Consider the following 17,745-nt stretch of genomic DNA (forward strand, 5'->3'; position numbering starts at 1 on the left):
AGAGATTTCACTAGAAGACTACATACGGAGCAAAATGAGTGAATCTATACTCTAAAATATGTCTATGTACATCCGTATGTAGTATATAGTGCAATCTTTAAAAAGTTTTATATTTAGGAACGAAGGGAGTAAATAAAACACGTATTAACGTGGGGAAAAAAGGTTGCAAGACGCGCGGGCATTGAGTCGAGCCGGATGCAAAACCGGACGACCAACGTAGCAACAGTTATCGCCCGCACACACGAACTGGTCGGCGCAGAAGGGGCCGCCGTAGCAGGGGGGGAGGACGCGGTCCGGCGATGGCGACGACGCGGCGTCGGTTGGTTTGGTGAGGTGGTGGCGGCGGCCGTGTCCCCTGTGGCCTGGCAACTGACCACCTGACCTGGTGCGTGCGGTGCACCAGCATACAGCAGAATTACGTAACGTGGTGGTCATCACACCACGCGACGCAGCTAGCTTGATCAGGCTTTCACACGATAACTCTGGACCAGCCAGCAGATTTTGAGAAGCACTGCACGCTGAGCGTGTTGACGAAACAGAGCACCGGCCGGAGGTTGCACGGTTGCTACTGCTACTAGTAGTATCAGATGAGACACATAACTTGTCGCAGAAAAAGAAAAAAGAAAAAGGATGAGACACATAACTAATCAGAAGACAGCGAGGCACCTTCTTCCTCCGTCTCTCTCTTTTATTTGAGCCATTTATTTCAGCGTCTGTCCAATAGTTTTGTATCATCATCATCTGGATGGTTTGATTAGTCTCCGGCCCCCTGTCTTCTCTTCTCTTCTTTTCTCCCTCCTGCAGTCGTACTAGTCGCAGCATAATTGTTTCCAACCTGAGGGCTACAGAGAGAGAGAGAGAGATCTACTCCATAACTCAAGCTGAAGCCCCCAACCACCACCACCCCTTCTTCCCCCTAAGCTTCCCCTCCAACATCTATCCATTTCATCTGCCTCTGCCGTGCCGCCGCCGCCGCCGCTCGCTCGTCACCGATCTGACTCACCCGGGAAGAACACGCACACACCAAGGAAGCAAGCAAGCAAGCAAGCGCCGCCCCCGCCCAGCCGGCTGCTCTCCTGCCTGCCTGCCAGGTACCCCGCCGACCCTTGTCACTTGTCAGCAGCGGCCTGGAGAAGATCCAAGCTCAACTGCAGCCTGGACCCAAGTTTCTTGCACTTCTCTCTCTTTTATCCGCGAGAAGCTTCCACGATAGTAGGTTTGAGGTTAATTTCATGGTGTATGGTGACCCCTGACCCTCATCTGCTCCAAAAGATGAAGAAAATAGCCAAGCCGGGCTTTCATACAGAGCCACACGCGTGCTGTCATCAACTTCCCTGCAACTTGGCCCTCTCCTGAACTTTCAGCTTTTACAAAATTCAGTCCAGCTTGGACCTCTCCTTAACTTTCATCCTTTATAAAATTTCAGTCCAGCTTGGCCTCTCATGCAGTTACAGTTTCTATGAAATCGTCAGGCTTGAGCTCTTGTCTTATGTTCAGGCAGACTAGAGCGCGGCGCCGCCTTGCTGAATGTTCCTGCAAGCTTGACGAGGACTGCTGACACCATAGCAACCGAGGATAATGAGCTGGTGTTGCCTCCCAAGAGCCAAGAAGCAGCAGCACAATCTCTACTCCCACAGACAACAGGAGATTCTTCACTCCAATACCAGCATAAGCGGTAAGACTTCTCTTTGCGTTGCGAAATTTACTGCACTGTCGACCGGCAGAGTTTACGGATTTATTGTTATGAATTTGTGATGCCTTCAGCCCTTCATGCAGTATTCTTCCATCAGTTGCTTTTTGTTCCCACACAACTACAGATATTTTTTTTATAAGGAAAATATACCCTATGCATGCAGCCATACACAATTACAGATATGCCGAAGCTTAATGTTCATGTTTACGCTTTACTTATCATCCTTCAACAAAAGTTTGGACAAATAATTAACGACACGTCCTTACCGAGTGTTGCTGTTTTCAGGCATTTCGGCGGAGAAGAACATAAGGCTCTTCTCCCATGCGCAGTTGAGATCAGCAACAGACAACTTCAACCACAACAATAAAGTCGGCCGAGGTGGATTCGGGATAGTATATAAGGTGACATTTTCATCTCCCTATTATGTGGGAACTGCTCTCTCAAACTTGTTTGCTCGAATCTGGCTGATCAGTATATCCATGTTCCAGGGAACCCTACAAAACAAGCAAGACGTTGCAGTCAAGGTTCTCTCTGCCGAATCCAGACAGGGCATCAGAGAATTCTTGACAGAAATTGATGTTATCAGCAATGTGAAGCACCCTAACCTGGTCGAATTGATCGGCTGTTGTGTTGAAGCAGATAATCGCATTTTGGTGTATGAGTACCTAGAAAACAGCAGCCTCGACCGTGCACTGCTGGGTATGAACCTATTATTATGTGACTATATTAATATGATCATTTTCTTTGTGACTTGACAGTTTACCTTGTGCTTCCGCAGGTTCTACCAGCGATCCTGCTAATTTTACATGGAGCGTAAGGTCTTCCATATGCATTGGTGTTGCTAGAGGTCTTGCATACCTGCATGAAGAGATCCCGTCACCGATCGTGCACAGAGACATCAAGGCTAGCAATATACTCATGGACAAAAATTATGTACCTAAGATCGGGGACTTTGGTCTGGCCAAACTATTTCCGGATAATATCACCCACATCAGTACCCGAGTAGCTGGAACAACGTGAGTACCTGTGCGATTTGCAATTCATTTAATTGGAGGGTTAAAAAAAATTGTTACCATTTGCTTTCTCCTTATTAGTTCTGTTTTCGTCTATCCCACTATGTATTTGCTCTTTAGTCCCTGTTTATTCTCATGTAACCTAGAATTAACCCTGCTTACTGGGTTTCATGCAGAGGTTATCTTGCACCTGAATATGCATGGCATGGTCAATTGACTAAGAAAGCAGATATATACAGCTTCGGGGTTCTTGTCATCGAGGTCATAAGCGGCAAGAGTGGTTCGAGGAGCCTGCTGGCTGATGATAAGTTTCTTCTAGAGAAGGTCAGTTCTTGCTTACTTTCATGTGCTTCTCATCACCTGCCTCTCTGCATTCCACAAACGAAGACATGTTTGTAATACAGTTCAGAAATCAGAATAACATATTTCAGTTAAAAAAAAACTGAAGACATGTACTGTAATTCTTCTTATCACCTGCTTATCTGCATTCCAGAAATGAAGACATGTACTGTAATTCAGCTTGAAAATATCAGAACAACAACACATTTTTTCAAAAAAAGAAAAACTGTCTCGTAAAACAATATTTACTATAGTTATGTGGTGAACTTAGCTTGCAGCATCTCCCTGGCTTTATGCCAGTAAGAAGATTAGTCTAACTCTGAACATTCACAACAGACTTGGGAGCTGTATGAAGCAGGGAACCTTAAGGAACTGGTTGATCCAGACCTTGGAGATTACCCTGACGAGGAGGCCATCAGGTACATCAAGGTGGCCCTCTTCTGCACGCAGGCAGCAGCGGCACGGCGCCCAACGATGCTGCAGGTGGTCAAGATGCTGTCCAAGCCCATCCGGATCAACGAGAGCGAGCTGACGGCCCCGGGGTACATCAACGAGTACAAGAGCAGCGGCTCCAAGGAAATGGCAACCACATCCACCGGCTCGAGGTTCAAGAACTCGACGGCTTACGATTCGGACATGTTCAGCACGGTGGTGCCGCAGACAGTGACCGACATCAGCCCTAGGTGAAACAAGGCACCAGGGGGGGTGGTCTGCTTTGTTTACTGCCAATATGTAGGGTGACAGTACCATAGATCCTGAGTGCGTTTGTGTTAATGCGGCAAGTAGAACTTGTAAATAAATAGATTAGTGATTCATGCCAGGGCAATGTAAAATTATTGACAGTATGAGGGTAGTGGAATAGCAATTCCAGAGTGATCAATCAGGCATGTCATCACATCCAGTTAACTTCTCAGCTTTTGGTTTAGGACCATAATGTATTCATCCAGCCAGTCTGGAACCAGGAGAAAACAGTAAAGAGTGCAGTTGTTTGCTGTGATACTAATCTGAATGTTCAGAGCTGATCGATACATAGCCATCCTTGACGCACATCTCTACAAAAAGATCGCTGCAGGATAGGCGACACTCCGGGTATTTTTGAAAATAAAAGTTTCAATCTAAGCATAGTCAAGGTTCTGGTGTTTCTGTAAGGAGAAGCTACTACTCTGCTGCTGCTGCTGCAGGCTGCTCCTTCTCCGTCTCGGTGGCGGGGCCGTTGGCGGGTACTTCTTTGCTCTCTGCAGGTTGCTTGGCTCCATTTGCTGGGGCTGGTGCGCCGTCTTTGGCACCCTCCTTGGTGCCTTCTTTAGCCGCAGGGGCTGGAGGAGGCTGCATCATGTGTGGTGGAGGAGCATGCTTCAGCTTCACTAGGACCTGGCGCATCCGGGACAGGTCGGTAGGCTTGCCGGGCTTGGGGCCCTGAATGACTGCAATGGATGGCTTCTTGTCCTTGTCTTTCTTGCCCCGCTTCTCAATGGTAGCGATTTCATGTGGGATGAGCTCCGAGATTGATTTCCAGTACTGCTTGTCTGCACTAGCATGGAATTTCTCCTGACTTTCAACGAAGATCTGCAGCACACCATGCGTTTTCAGTGATCAATGGAGATATGCTTACAAAATATACCTATAACTCAGAAGTGCCCCACACGTACCTTCTCTCTTTCTCTGCTATGAACCTTATTTGTCTCACAGGTCTGTATCCTCTTCTCATAAAAAGCTATCTTGAACTCTTCAGCTTCTGCAATTATTTGGGCGCGTAGCTCCTTCTCCTTCCGTTCTTTTTCCTCGAGAACTAGAGCATTTTGCCTGAAACCACAATGAAGCTGTTCAAACTAGAGCACATAGACAGAGCAGAATTTAGACCATGCAAGGGAAACCAGAAAAAGGATAATTAAAGGAAGAACAATTGCTACATCATTTAATTTTACAGGGTACTGTTGTAGGCCAGTTATCAGGGTTCAGGTATCAGTACACAACACATGGCCATTAACCAAGGACATTGCATAACTAATTTACTGGGCTCTCTGTATGACAACTATCACAGCAAAAATGAAGCAAAATACTGCCATCACAACGCCTAGATCACACAGAACACACCACAAATTTGGGCAAAATTATACAAAACAAATTCATCGATTCTAGAACTAATAATCTTACCGTCTTCAATACAGAACTATAGTTGCCGATAGGCATGCAGCAAATTACAGAAAAAAAAAAGAACATGTTCAGAAAAGCAATGCAAGTGCAGAGTACAAGAATATGCCACTCAGACACACACTTCAGAAACACAAATAATGCATGCTCGGCCACTGGCAGACAAGCGGCTGCATTGTGTTCCAGCTAGCACACACCATTACAGCTTTACTGATCGGTTTTAATGGAGCTTGTTTGGTTTTTTGTGTGCTGGCACAGCAAACTGATGTGATGAAGCTAAAGTATCAGTTACACTACAGGACGTAAGCAACTGAAAGAGACGATGTGTACAGCTCATCATGATGGGGTACTGAGCATGATATCACCAAAATAACAAACTATCGGTAGCATACAAGGTAGCTTAGACAGCTTCACAAGGCTACCACATTTATGCTTATGCCCCCCAGCTGTGCAGTTGCATCTTTGCCAACCAAAAGGTTAAACCACGATTTACTCAAGGAACTGAAAAGGTGACCCTCTAAAAAGATGAAGGAACATCCATCACTTTTCTATGACAAGCATGTAAACACTTACTCTAAGTTAATTAATAATTAGTATACTGTTAACTTAACCATATGGAAATTTCAAAGCTTGAACTACCTGCAGAGTTGCAATACTGTAGACAGACTGTAATTAGCAGATTCAGTTCTACTATGAGAGAAATCATAAATCCACACGATGAAACTTGGTAGATGCAATCATCCACTACTCAATTTCTAGTCTCATCCTAATCGAATCGAGCAAACATGAAAAATACAGTATTGTTAACCTCCATCACGATGAAAAAAGTGACTCTCTAAAAAGATGAAGGAACATCCATCACTTTTCTATGGCAAGCATGTAAACACTTACTCTGAGTTCAGTAATAAGTAGTATACTGTTAACTTAAGCATATGGAAATATCAAAGCTTGAACTACCTGCAGAGTTGCAATACTGTAGACAGACTGTAATTAGCAGATTCAGTTCCACTACGAGAGAAATCATAAATCCACACGATGAAACTTGTGAGATGCAATCATCCACTGCTCAATTTCCTATTCTCATCCTAATCGAATCGAGGAAACATAAAAATTCAGGTCCCAGTACAAAAAAAAATTGCAACTGAGTTTAGCACCTCCAGGACAGTATGTTGAATTAACTGAATATTAGGCGACACTAGCAGGAACAGAGTGTTCGATTAGATCTAACTCCGAGCGCCGGAACCCTAGCTTTGGCGGAAGCACGGAGCAGAAAGCAACAGGCCAAAAGGGACCGGGTGGGTGCCGTGCTCACCTGCGCCACTCGCGGAGGAGGGCGCCCTCCTCCCTGCCCATCTCGGCCGGCGGCGGCAGGACGGGGCCGTCGTCGTCCCCGCCCCCGAAGTCCGAGTCGGGGAAGAAGGGCGAGGGGGCGTACCCGCCGGAGACGTGGCGGACCGGGACGGCTCCGCCGTCGGAGTCCGCGGCGATCTCCTCGTCGACCACCTCCTCCTCATCCTCGGGGCCGGCGTCGGCGAAGGAGGGGTACCCGGCGTCCGCGAAGGAGGCGTACCCTCCCGCGCTGCCGTCGGCCGCCACGGCGTCGGTGGTGTCGTCTTCAGTGTCGTCGAAGGGGTGGGAGGCGGTGCGCTGGAGGTCGTCCAAGGCGCTGCCGTCGTCGTCGGCGAAGAAGGGGTCCATGGTGGGCTGCGGCGGCGGTGGTGGGAGGGTGGGAGGGTTTTGGGCGGCGCGGCGCGGGTGCGGTTGGACTGGTGCTGTGACTTCGCGTGCGTCGTCCGTGGGGGTGGGGTGGGGTGGGGGGGGTTTTGGATTTGGATTTTTTGGACGGTGCGCTTTGCTTGCTCCGCCACGCCACGCGCGGCTTTACTCAATCTTTTCCTTAAAACTCATTTCATTCAAAAAAAATATCCAAAAAAAAGGAGAAAACTATAGAGCGAACGTTTGCTCGGTGGCATCCACGCGTGCCGCATTCTCTGCCACCACCAGCGGGAGCAACTATGTGAACAGGGACGGGGCTTGCCTGCTCCGCGAGGCTGCTCCCATCGGTACTCCCCGCTAATCCAACGACCCTCCGCCGTTGTTCTTTTTTTCACTTTAAAAAATAGTAATTAAACAAACCGGCCGGCCGTCCGTCTGTTTAACCAAATCCATAGAAAGACCAGCCGCTCCATCTTATCCATTCACTTTTTCCACAGCCAAACCAGTAGCTTCTGGTCGTGGTTCTGGTTGCTGCGAGGCCGCTCGCGTGACGCTCCGCGAGATCTCGGCGGTGCTGGTCGACGAGCCCATCGACGCAGCGGAGACCATCTACACCGCCTTGCTCGACGCCGTGTCCCGCGGCATGGATTCGCGCCTCATCGGGCCCGCCGCCAACATCGTCGACCGCCTCTTCAACTGGCCCGGGCCGCTCGCGGGCGCCATCGACGTCGCCGGGGCGCTCGTCGGCGAACTGCGCGTCGTAGCTCCTCGCTTGGCCCCGCGCTCGTAGGCAGATGCGTCGTTCCTCAGGCCGCAGCCTCCGTCGCTCGGTGCGGCGCTCGTCGGCGAGCTAGGCGCACGGCTGAAGACTTGCCGTCGTACAAGGTACGTCGTCTAATTATTCAAGTTGATGGCTGTTGTTTTTCTAATTTGTCAACAAATGCTACTTGTGAGGTAGGTGAGATGCACGCATCTATGCTTTTCGGCAAGAACCGTGTTTTTGCTCAACTAATATACTTACACGCTCTTATAAATTCGCAAGGATGTCATTAAACTAGAAGACGACATTATCCTGCTAATGGTACTAAATTCCCCATAAAAAGTAGAAAAACAAAAAGCATGTGTCTTGAACAACGACGGTAGATTAAGTTGGCTTCTGTTGTTGAAAGAAGACTTGATTTTGGCCTGTCATCATACCAGCAGATGGCTCCAGTGGGGCATTTGAGGCTGGGTGTCCTATCATCATACCAATTTGTGGCTGTACTAAGACATTCGGAGCTGGGTGTCCTATCATTGTACCAACGGATGATTGAAGTGAGGCAGTTGGAGCTCCTATGGAGGACTGCAGTAAGGTATTCAAAGCAGGGTGTCCTGTCATCATACCAAGAGACTGCAATAGTGAGGCATCCGGAGCTGAGTTGCATTGATCTGAATAGGTATACACGTTATTTGTCGGAACTCCAAAATGACCCTGTGAGTAGTAGTAGTAGCAAAGGTCAGTGTTCATAAAGCTTTAAAATGATAAGATTGAAATCTGAGAGTAGGTAGCTTATACCATTAAGCTATTGTAGTGTTGCAATTCAGTCGACAATCTTTGGTCTTGTCCATGCATCGCCATAGGATTTAGGATTGTGTTGTACTGTGGTAGGTATGCAGGCATTTGATTTGTAAAAACCTTCGAATGACCCTATAAAAAATAGTGAGATATCTTGTACTATGCTTTAATTTTTGATATCAAATAAGTGTGAATTTATTTATACCATTAGGGTGCCATGAGGTTGTACTGCTACAGGATTATCTACTTTCCTTTTCCTCTTTGATTTTGCTTTCTCTAAGCCACCAATAGGTCTACTTGCTCCTTCAATAGTCTTCTCCTTGAACTTCATACCTTTTGGCTTAGCAAGCCCCTTATTTTGTTCTGAATTTGTAGACGAGTTAATGTTTTTTTTTCAAATACATAAGTAAGTAAAATTCAAGTTTGATTACATCATAAAACTACACTCATATCAATGGGTCTACTTGATCCTCGAACAGTCTTCTTTAACCTTGATACCTTTTGGATTGGCGAACCCCTCATGTTGTCCTGAACTTGTAGATGAGTTATTGCTTGGGTCTGCAACTATAAAAATCAAACATAGGTTAGTTTGATATGATCATAAAACTAAACTTACAAACCTTGTCGGGCTGATACCTATATCTGGAAATCTGTTTGATCCTCGAGCTGTCTTCTCCTTTACCTTCATTCCTTTTGGCTTGGTGGGCCTCTCATTTCGTTCTGAACTTGTAGTCGTGATATTTTTTGGGTCTGCAACTACAAAAGTAGATGTAAGTTTAAGCTTGATGAGAGCATAAAACTGCAAGTGCCCTCACTTTATGAACAAAGGGAGTTTGTTACCTGTATCTGGATCAAATCTATGTTTTAGACATGTCTCCACATCTTGTGCTAATTTCTCTGCACAATTAGCAGCCATCAAGTATGACTCATCAGATTCTGCGGCTCGAGCAGCTATTTGGATAAACGTTCTGCACAACTCTTTATAGCGTTTCGTTAGTACTGCTTTGCGGTCTTCATGCATGTTGCAGTTTCTTGTTATATCCAAAACTTTTGCACCAATTGTCCATCTTTTTAAGATATAATGTTGAGGGATGTGCTTGATATTGTTAATATCAAGTACCTTCAAGGAATGAGAGCAAAGAATTCCAGCAAATTCAAACTTCTTGCAGCTGCAATTGACCTTTTCTTCTTTTGGAAAAAATTTAACAACATGATCACGCTCTGTACCATGAAATTTTACTTTGTAAACCTTCTCCTCGGTGTTACTGTCCTCACAAAGGAATGTGTCATAGTTCAAGGTCCGAAGCACTTGTTCCTGAAACATCTTGAATATTGGTGGAGTATATGTACTTGATGCTTGCCTTAATATATAACTTTCTGCCTTCAGCTTAGGAGTACTTTGTGTTGCTTTGAAGTCACATCTCACCTCTTCAAATCTTTTATCTGCAACTAGACGTTCGAAATGCTCAAAAAAATTAAGCATGTCATACTTACAACTAATGTAACGTTTTAGTTCATTGTTCATGCTTTCACTCCTTTGGGTACTACTCATGTGTGCAGAGAAACTATTCCTGCCATACACTAGTGCCCAATGCTCTCTTTTCTCAAATATCCTTTGGAGCCATGCATTGTCCCGGAGTTCATACTTGTCAAGCATTTCATTCCATGCACTTATAAATTCATCTTCCTCCTCAATATCATAGATACAATGCTGAAAATCAGTATTGAACTTCTTGTAATCTGTAACAGCTCCACCAAGATGTTTGCAAGCATTTTGATTCATATGCCACACACAAAGTCTATGGTGAGAGTGAGGCAGGACTGAACGAATCGCCTTAGCCATTGCTCCATCTTCGTCAGTAAGAATTGTATGTGGATGCTTTCCGGACATTACTGTTAAAAATGTTCTAAAAAGCCAAGCAAAAATGTCTGCTGTTTCATCATAGAGAAGTGCAGCACCAAACACAATTGTTTTCTTGTGATTATTCACACCAACAATTAAACCAAACGGACGCCCATCGTCTAGTTTTCTGTATGTGGTGTCAAAGCATATGACATCACCAAATAATGCATAGTCTGAGACCATTTTGGAGTCCGTCCAAAATATATTAGTTATCAAATCATCCTCATCAACTTGAATTGAATAAAAAAAATTGACATCTTCTGAAACCTTCTTCTCCATATATTCTAACACTCCTCCCGTGTCGCCCACCTTTGCTTTTAGTGTTCTCTTAGAGTACAAACGATTTTTCATGTTTGTACTTATAAAGCCAAGGTTTTCAGGTCCACATGCTTCTTTCGTCATTAGATCAATAGTTGCTTTATTTGAAATGCCCACTGACTTTGCGACCTCTGCATTGGCCAGTTGAGCTTCAGTTACTTTTCTGTGTGATCTTAAGTATTGCGACATGTTTCTAGTAGCAAGACTATGGTTATGGGCTTCTTTAAATTCGTAGACATAATAAATCCCGTTTGTAAGACTTATCTTCATACGGGCATCACAACCACATCGTGTCTCAGGCCTACTATAATTGAATTTCTCCTCTCTTTTATCTTCAGCACGGACTCCTATTAGTTGAAGTAATTTTCTTAGTCCCATCTAAAAAATCATATCACCACAACAAGTTACAACTAGTCCATACCTTGACGAGAACATGTGAATGTCCGTTGTTGAATTGTACTGGAATTTTTTACTTTATGCTGATTGCCTCTTCGAATGCTAAAACCCAAGGAATAAGCATATTTGTTATATAATAAATAAGCTTCTTCTTCGGATAAAAACTGCATGCCAAGCTTTGGCACACTTTTTTCAACCTGCTCTGTTGCATTGCTAGCTGTAGTTTCTTCAACTCCCTGTTTAAATTAGTACTCACTTTAGCAATTGGTTTCGTGCGATCTGTGCAAGATATATCATTAACTCAGATATGACTATTTATTTTGGTGAGTAAGAAATATCACTTTTGCTGTCAAGTTTTCTTTTCTCTGTGGTACGAGTGACAACAATCACAAAACCTTATAGTCATAGATCCATTGCATTGCAGGATTGGGAGGAGACAAATGGATCAGGGAAAGGGAAGAACGCGATGAAAACGTGACAGCTTACGTTTGGGGAATCTGATTCCTTATTGGTTCCAGCAAGATTTGGTGAAGAAGCCATCAAGTTCCTCCTATCCCCTTCGTTGGATCTGTGTTTGTTGATAGAATTGATGAAGAAGGCCTGTAATTTGGCTTGTTTGGGGGTAACTGTGTACGTGAACAGACCATTGCCAATGTTTTGGCGGGCACTACTAATAATTTTCCCTCCAAATCTGTCGTTCTGTTACGTTAATTGTGTTGGCTGGAGGGAAAGCGTCGGAGCGGCCGGTTTTAATTAAAAGAGCTGGTCTTTCTGTGGATTTGGTTAAGCAAACGGGCGGCCGGCCGGTTTTGTTTAATTACTAGTTTTTTAAGTGAAAAAGAGGACAACAACGGAGGGTCGTTGGATTAGCGGGGAGTACCGATGGGAGCAGCCTCGCGGAGCAGGCAAGCCCCGCCCTGTGAACAGGGCTTCTATAGGAGCCTTCCAAAGGTCGCTCTCAAACGTTATTCCTTGACGTGTTCTTAATTGCCCTCATAAATTGTGTTTTAATTATTACTCCCTCCGTTCTTAAATATAAGTCTTTTAAGAGATTTCACTAGACGTCTACATACGAAGCAAAATGAGTGAATATACACACTAAAGTATGTCTATATACATCCGTATGTACTCCACTAGTGGAATTTCTAGAAAGACTTATATTTAGGAACGGAGGAAGTATTATTTTTACACGTGTTTTCGTATTTTTAAATGTTTTTTGTTTTTTTCCGTTTTCCATCGGTCTGCTTCAGCTTTTGGAAGGAAAATTCAAAAATTCTCGGAAGGCGCGGTTTTGCGTCCGTAAGTGGAACGGCGATGCCTCTTAAAAATAATAAAAATATTTTTTTTCCATTCTCGAGAGGCATGATCTTGATACCATGAGAGGCACTATCATACCTTTCAAAAATAAAAACAAAAAACATATTTTTTTAATTTCTTTTCTTAAGAGATACCGATTTACTTTTGTAAAAGATAGTCATATCTTTCGGAAATAAAAAAATTATATGTTTTTTTGTTTTTTTAAGAGATACGGTTCTGCTTTCGTGAAGGCATGACAGTGCCTTTTGAAAACAAAAAAAAAATGTGTTTATTTTTTCTTTCTTTTGTGAGAGACACAAATTTGTTGAAACACGTTGTACGCTATGTTAGTATCGAATAAAAATTTCTATCGCGCACCCAAGAACATGCTGCTGGAAATATATCACGGGGTCGGGTTTACCACTAGACGCGTAGTCACCGCAACGGAAGTAGACTAGCTGATTCGTCTCCTGCAGCCGATCTCCCACGAACAACTCCTTGCGGATCCCTCGAACGGTCCCTCTTGGATCTCTTGAACGGTTCGTCCAAGCACCGCTGATGCGACGCCTCCAAGGTATCCACGCGTACGGGGGCAGTGTCGGGCGGCGGACTGCTATGTTCGAGCGCACGGCATGATGGCGTGGGGAGTGGCGGTGGCTATCAAGGGAATGAAAAGGATCAACCCTAAAAAAGTGTTCCACTCTCCATTTATATAGACCTCCGAGGTGGGCTCAACACTTGAGGCCCACGACGAGTCTAGTCCCATTTTCCATTCGGATCCAATACGAATGGGCTGCAATCCCTTAAGTGTGCGACCATATAGGTTTACGTACACATGAACACGACCCGAGTCGATAGTTAGTAGCGGCTTCTAGCAGAACGTGCCAACTCTCGTGTGTGCGCAAAGTCGTTAGGCGAAACTCGACAATGTGTCATATACAACATTCCTTTTGCCTCATGATATTGGTTGTCATGCTCAAGGTGAGTACCTGTCACCCTTGTGGTAGCTCGACATCTATTTTCGAAACCCTGATGCAGATTCCTAAACTAGGTTAACACTTAAACCATGTCGCATGGCCATGTTTTTTGAATATGATCACTCGAGAGGGCCCAGAGAATATCTCTCCTTAGGGAGGGCCAAAGCCATCTTTGTCAACCACGTCTCGCGAGATGTCTCACGACTCACCCGAAAGCTACCTTTATAACTACCCAATTACGTAGTAGCATTTGATAGACCCTAAGTGAGTCGATCCTCATCCCGAGAACATGAGAGGACCTCGGGTTTAGGACATGTCATATACACTGTACTCGAGACTAACATATGACAATAGTTTGTTGTGTCTCAAAGTGGGTCTGTCCGACTTGATGATCTCAATCCCTGAGTCCATACTATCAGTTTAGCATCACTATACACATGACTTGTGAACACATAGTTATCAACTGAATCGTATACTAGTAAAGAATATGTGCCCGCATAACCTTAACAACTAGGGACTATTCGAACAATCATCATACAATAAATAGTCTCACAAATAAGTCACATACTTATTGATACATATAACTGATGATGTTCAAGGACAATACAAAATATTCATGAATGCATAGGAAATGAATCATCACATGATTGCCTCTAGGGCATATCTCCAACAGTCTCCCACTTGCACTAGAATCAATCATCTAGACATCGTATGCCCATGGACCTCATGTGCATTTCATGCTTCGACTGCGGGAGAGGTTTTGTTAAAGGATCAGCAACATTTGCATCTGTGTGTATCTTTCATATGTTTACATCACCCCTCTCGACAATGTCGCGAATAAGGTTAGAACGCCTGAGTATGTGTTGGGTTTTATGATGGTTCCGTAGTTCCTTGACTTGTGCGATATCACCGCTATTATCACAATAGAGGTCCAACGGATTGGACGAGTCCTGAACCACTCCAAGTAAGAAATAAAATTCTTCACCCAAACACTTTCTTTTGCAGCTTCAGAAGCCACAATATACCCAGCCTCTGTTGTAGAATCAGCTACTGTATCTTGCTTGGCACTCCTCCAGTCCATTGCTCCTCCGTTCAGAATGAACACAAACCCAAATTGTGATCTATTTGTTGGGTAACGTAGCATAAATTCAAAATTTTCCTACGCATATTCAGATCTTCCTACGGAGAGACCATCAACGAGAGAGGGGTAAGAGCATCTTCATACCTTTGAAGATCGCTAAGCGGAAGCGTTACTAGAACGCGGTTGATGGAGTCGTACTCGCAGCGATTTGGATCGCGGTGTGATTCCGATCTAGTGCCGAACTACGGCACCTCCGCGTTCAACACACGTGCAGCCCGGTGACGTCTCCCGCACCTTGATCCAGCAAGGAGGAGGGAGAGGTTGGGTAAGAACTCCAGCAGCACGACGGCGTGGTGTCGATGGAGAGACGAGGTCTCCCGGCAGGGCTTCGCCAAGCACCGGCAGAGAGGAGGAGGAACTAGGGCAGGGTTGCGCCGAGGGAGAGGCAAAAGTCTGTCTCCCAAGGGCCAAAACCCCTCTCTATTTATAGGAGGAGGGGGGAGGGGCTGCGCCACCCCTAGGGTTCCCTCCCTAAGGGCCGGCGGCCACCAGATGAGAAAGGGGGGCGGCGGCTAGGGTGGGGAGGGGGTGGCACACCACCTGGTGGGCCTTAGGCCCACCTTGCTTAGGGTTTGCCCCCCTTTTTCTCTCCCCCACGCATTGGGCTGGGTGGGGAGGCGCACCAGCCCACCTAGGGGCTGGTTCCCTTCCCCACTTGGCCCACCTTACCTCCCGGGGTCGTTGCCCCCCTTCAGTGGACCCCCGGGGCCACCTCCGGTGGTCCCGGTGGTCCCGCTACGTTACCGGTGATGCCCGAAACACTTTCGGTATCCGAAACCATCCGTCCTATATATCAATCTTTACCTCCGGACCATTCCGGAGCTCCTCGTGACGTCCGGGATCTCATCCGGGACTCCGAACAACTTTCGGTAACCTCGTATAACAATTCCCTATAACCCTAGCGTCATCGAACCTTAAGTGTGTAGACCCTACGGGTTCGGGAGACAGGCAGACATGACCGAGACGCCTCTCCGGCCAATAACCATCAGCGGGGTCTGGATACCCATGATGTCTCCCACTTGCTACACGATGATCTCATCGGATGAACCACGATGTCAAGGATTCAATCAATCCCGTATACGATTCCCTTTGTCTGTCGGTATAGAACTTGCCCGAGATTCGATCGTCGGTATACCTATACCTTGTTCAATCTCGTTACCGGTAAGTCTCTTTACTCGTTCCGTAGCACGTCATCGTGTGACTAAATCCTTAGTCACATTGAGCTCATGATGATGTTCTACCGAGTGCGCCCAGAGATACCTCTCCGTCACACGGAATGACAAATCCCGATCTCGATTCGTACCAACCCAACAGACACTTTCGGGGGTACCCGTAGTGCACCTTTATAGTCACCCAGTTACGTTGTGACGTTTGATACACCCAAAGCACTCCTACGGTATCCGGGAGTTGCACAATCTCACGGTCGAAGGAATAGATACTTGACATTAGAAAAGCTTTAGCATACGAACAATACGATCTAGCGCTATGCTTAGGATTGGGTCTTGTCCATCACATCATTCTCCCAATGATGTGATTCCGTTATCAATGACATCTAATGCCCATGATCAGGAAACCATGATCATCTATTGAGTAACGAGCTAGCCAACTAGAGGCTTGCTAGGGACACATTGTGATCTATTTATTCACACATGTATTACTGTTTCCTGTTAATACAATTATAGCATGAACAATAGACGATTATCATGAACAAGGAAATATGATAATAACCATTTTATTATTGCCTCTAGGGTATATTTCCAACAGTCTCCCACTTGCACTAGAGTCAATAATCTAGTTACATTGTGATGTATCGAACACCCATAGCATTATGGTGTTGATCATGTTTTGCTCGTGGAAGAGGTTTAGTCAACGGGTCTGCAATATTCAGATCCGTGTGTACTTTACAAATATCTATCACTCCACTGTGGACATGGTCCTGGATGGAGTTGTAGCGACGTTTGATGTGCTTCGTCTTCCGGTGAAACCTGGGCTCCTTGGCTATGGCAATGGCCCTAGTGTTATCACAGAAGAGTGTCATTGGACCCGACGCTCTTGGAACCACTCCAAGGTCGGTGATGAGCTCCTTCATCCAAATTCCTTCATGAGCTGCTTCTGAAGCAGCTATGTACTCTGCTCCACATGTAGATGCTGCCACGACTTCTTGCTTGCTGCTGCACCAGCTCACTGCCCCACCATTCAACACATATACGTATCCGGTCTGTGACTTAGAGTCATCCGGATCTGTGTCGAAGCTAGCGTCGACGTAACCCTTTACGACGAGCTCTTCGTCACCTCCATAAACGAGAAACATTTCCTTAGTCCTTTCCAGGTACTTAAGGATATTCTTGACCGCTGTCCAGTGTTCCATACCGGGATCACTTTGGTACCTCCCTACCAAGCTTATGGCAAGGTTTATATCAGGTCTGGTACATAGCATGGCATACATTAGAGAGCCCACGGCTGATGCGTAGGGGACAGAACTCATCTTCTCTCTATCTGCTGCCGTGGTCGGCGACTGAGTCTTACTCAATCTCACACCTTGCAAAACTGGCAAGAACCCTTTCTTTGAGTTTTCCATATTGAACTTCTTCAATATCTTGTCAAGGTATGTACTTTGCGAAAGACCTATGAGGCGTCTTGATCTATCTCTATAGATCTTGATGCCTAATATGTATGCAGCTTCTCCAAGGTCCTTCATTGAAAAACTTTTGTTCAAATAGGCCTTTATGCTCTCCAACATCTCTATATTATTCCCCATCAATAATATGTCATCCACATACAGTATGAGGAAAGCTACAGAGCTCCCACTCACTTTCTTGTACAGCAGGCTTCTCCGTAAACCTGTATGAACCCAAACGCTTTAATCACCTCATTAAAGCGAATGTTCCAACTCCGAGATGCTTGCACCAGCCCATAGATGGAGCGCTGGAGCTTGCACACTTTGTTAGCACCCTTAGGGTCGACAAAACCTTCTGGTTGCATCATATACAACTCTTCCTTAAGGTTCCCGTTAAGGAACGTTGTTTTGACGTCCATTTGCCAAATTTCATAATCATAAAAAGGCGGCAATTGCTAACATGATTCGGACTGATTTCAGCTTCGCTGCGGGAGAGAAAGTCTCTTCGTAGTCAACTCCTTGAATTTGTCCAAAACCCTTTGCGACAAGTCGAGCTTTGTAAACGGTTACATTACCGTTTGCATCAGTCTTCTTCTTGAAGATCCATTTATTTTCTATGGCTCGCCGGTC

General features: G+C 45.4%; 2 protein-coding genes across 3 annotated transcripts; one reads left to right on the forward strand and one right to left on the reverse strand.

Moving 5' to 3' along the window:
- Positions 1 to 745: 745 nt before the first annotated feature.
- LOC123428330 (putative serine/threonine-protein kinase) lies at positions 746 to 4,048 on the forward strand. 2 transcript variants are annotated; one of them, XM_045112526.1, is made up of 7 exons: positions 746 to 1,091; positions 1,498 to 1,675; positions 1,979 to 2,094; positions 2,182 to 2,392; positions 2,472 to 2,709; positions 2,883 to 3,030; positions 3,382 to 4,048. In XM_045112526.1, the coding sequence occupies exons 2-7, from the start codon at positions 1,579 to 1,581 to the stop codon at positions 3,730 to 3,732; spliced, it is 1,161 nt and encodes a 386-aa protein (XP_044968461.1). In that variant the 5' UTR covers positions 746 to 1,091; positions 1,498 to 1,578; the 3' UTR covers positions 3,733 to 4,048. The 2 variants fall into 2 exon arrangements, with proteins under 2 accessions (XP_044968461.1, XP_044968462.1); XM_045112527.1 differs by having other exon boundaries at positions 1,502 to 1,675.
- Positions 3,943 to 6,987, reverse strand: LOC123428331 (clathrin light chain 1-like). The gene is made up of 3 exons (XM_045112528.1): positions 6,509 to 6,987; positions 4,695 to 4,848; positions 3,943 to 4,611 (listed from the first exon to the last, which is right to left on the reverse strand). Exons 1-3 carry the CDS (start codon positions 6,892 to 6,894, stop codon positions 4,204 to 4,206), a joined length of 948 nt encoding a protein of 315 aa, XP_044968463.1. The 5' UTR covers positions 6,895 to 6,987; the 3' UTR covers positions 3,943 to 4,203.
- Positions 6,988 to 17,745: the final 10,758 nt, after the last annotated feature.

The sequence above is a fragment of the Hordeum vulgare genome, chromosome 2H (genome assembly GCF_904849725.1).
Source record: "Hordeum vulgare subsp. vulgare chromosome 2H, MorexV3_pseudomolecules_assembly, whole genome shotgun sequence".
Taxonomy (NCBI): Eukaryota; Viridiplantae; Streptophyta; class Magnoliopsida; order Poales; family Poaceae; genus Hordeum; species Hordeum vulgare.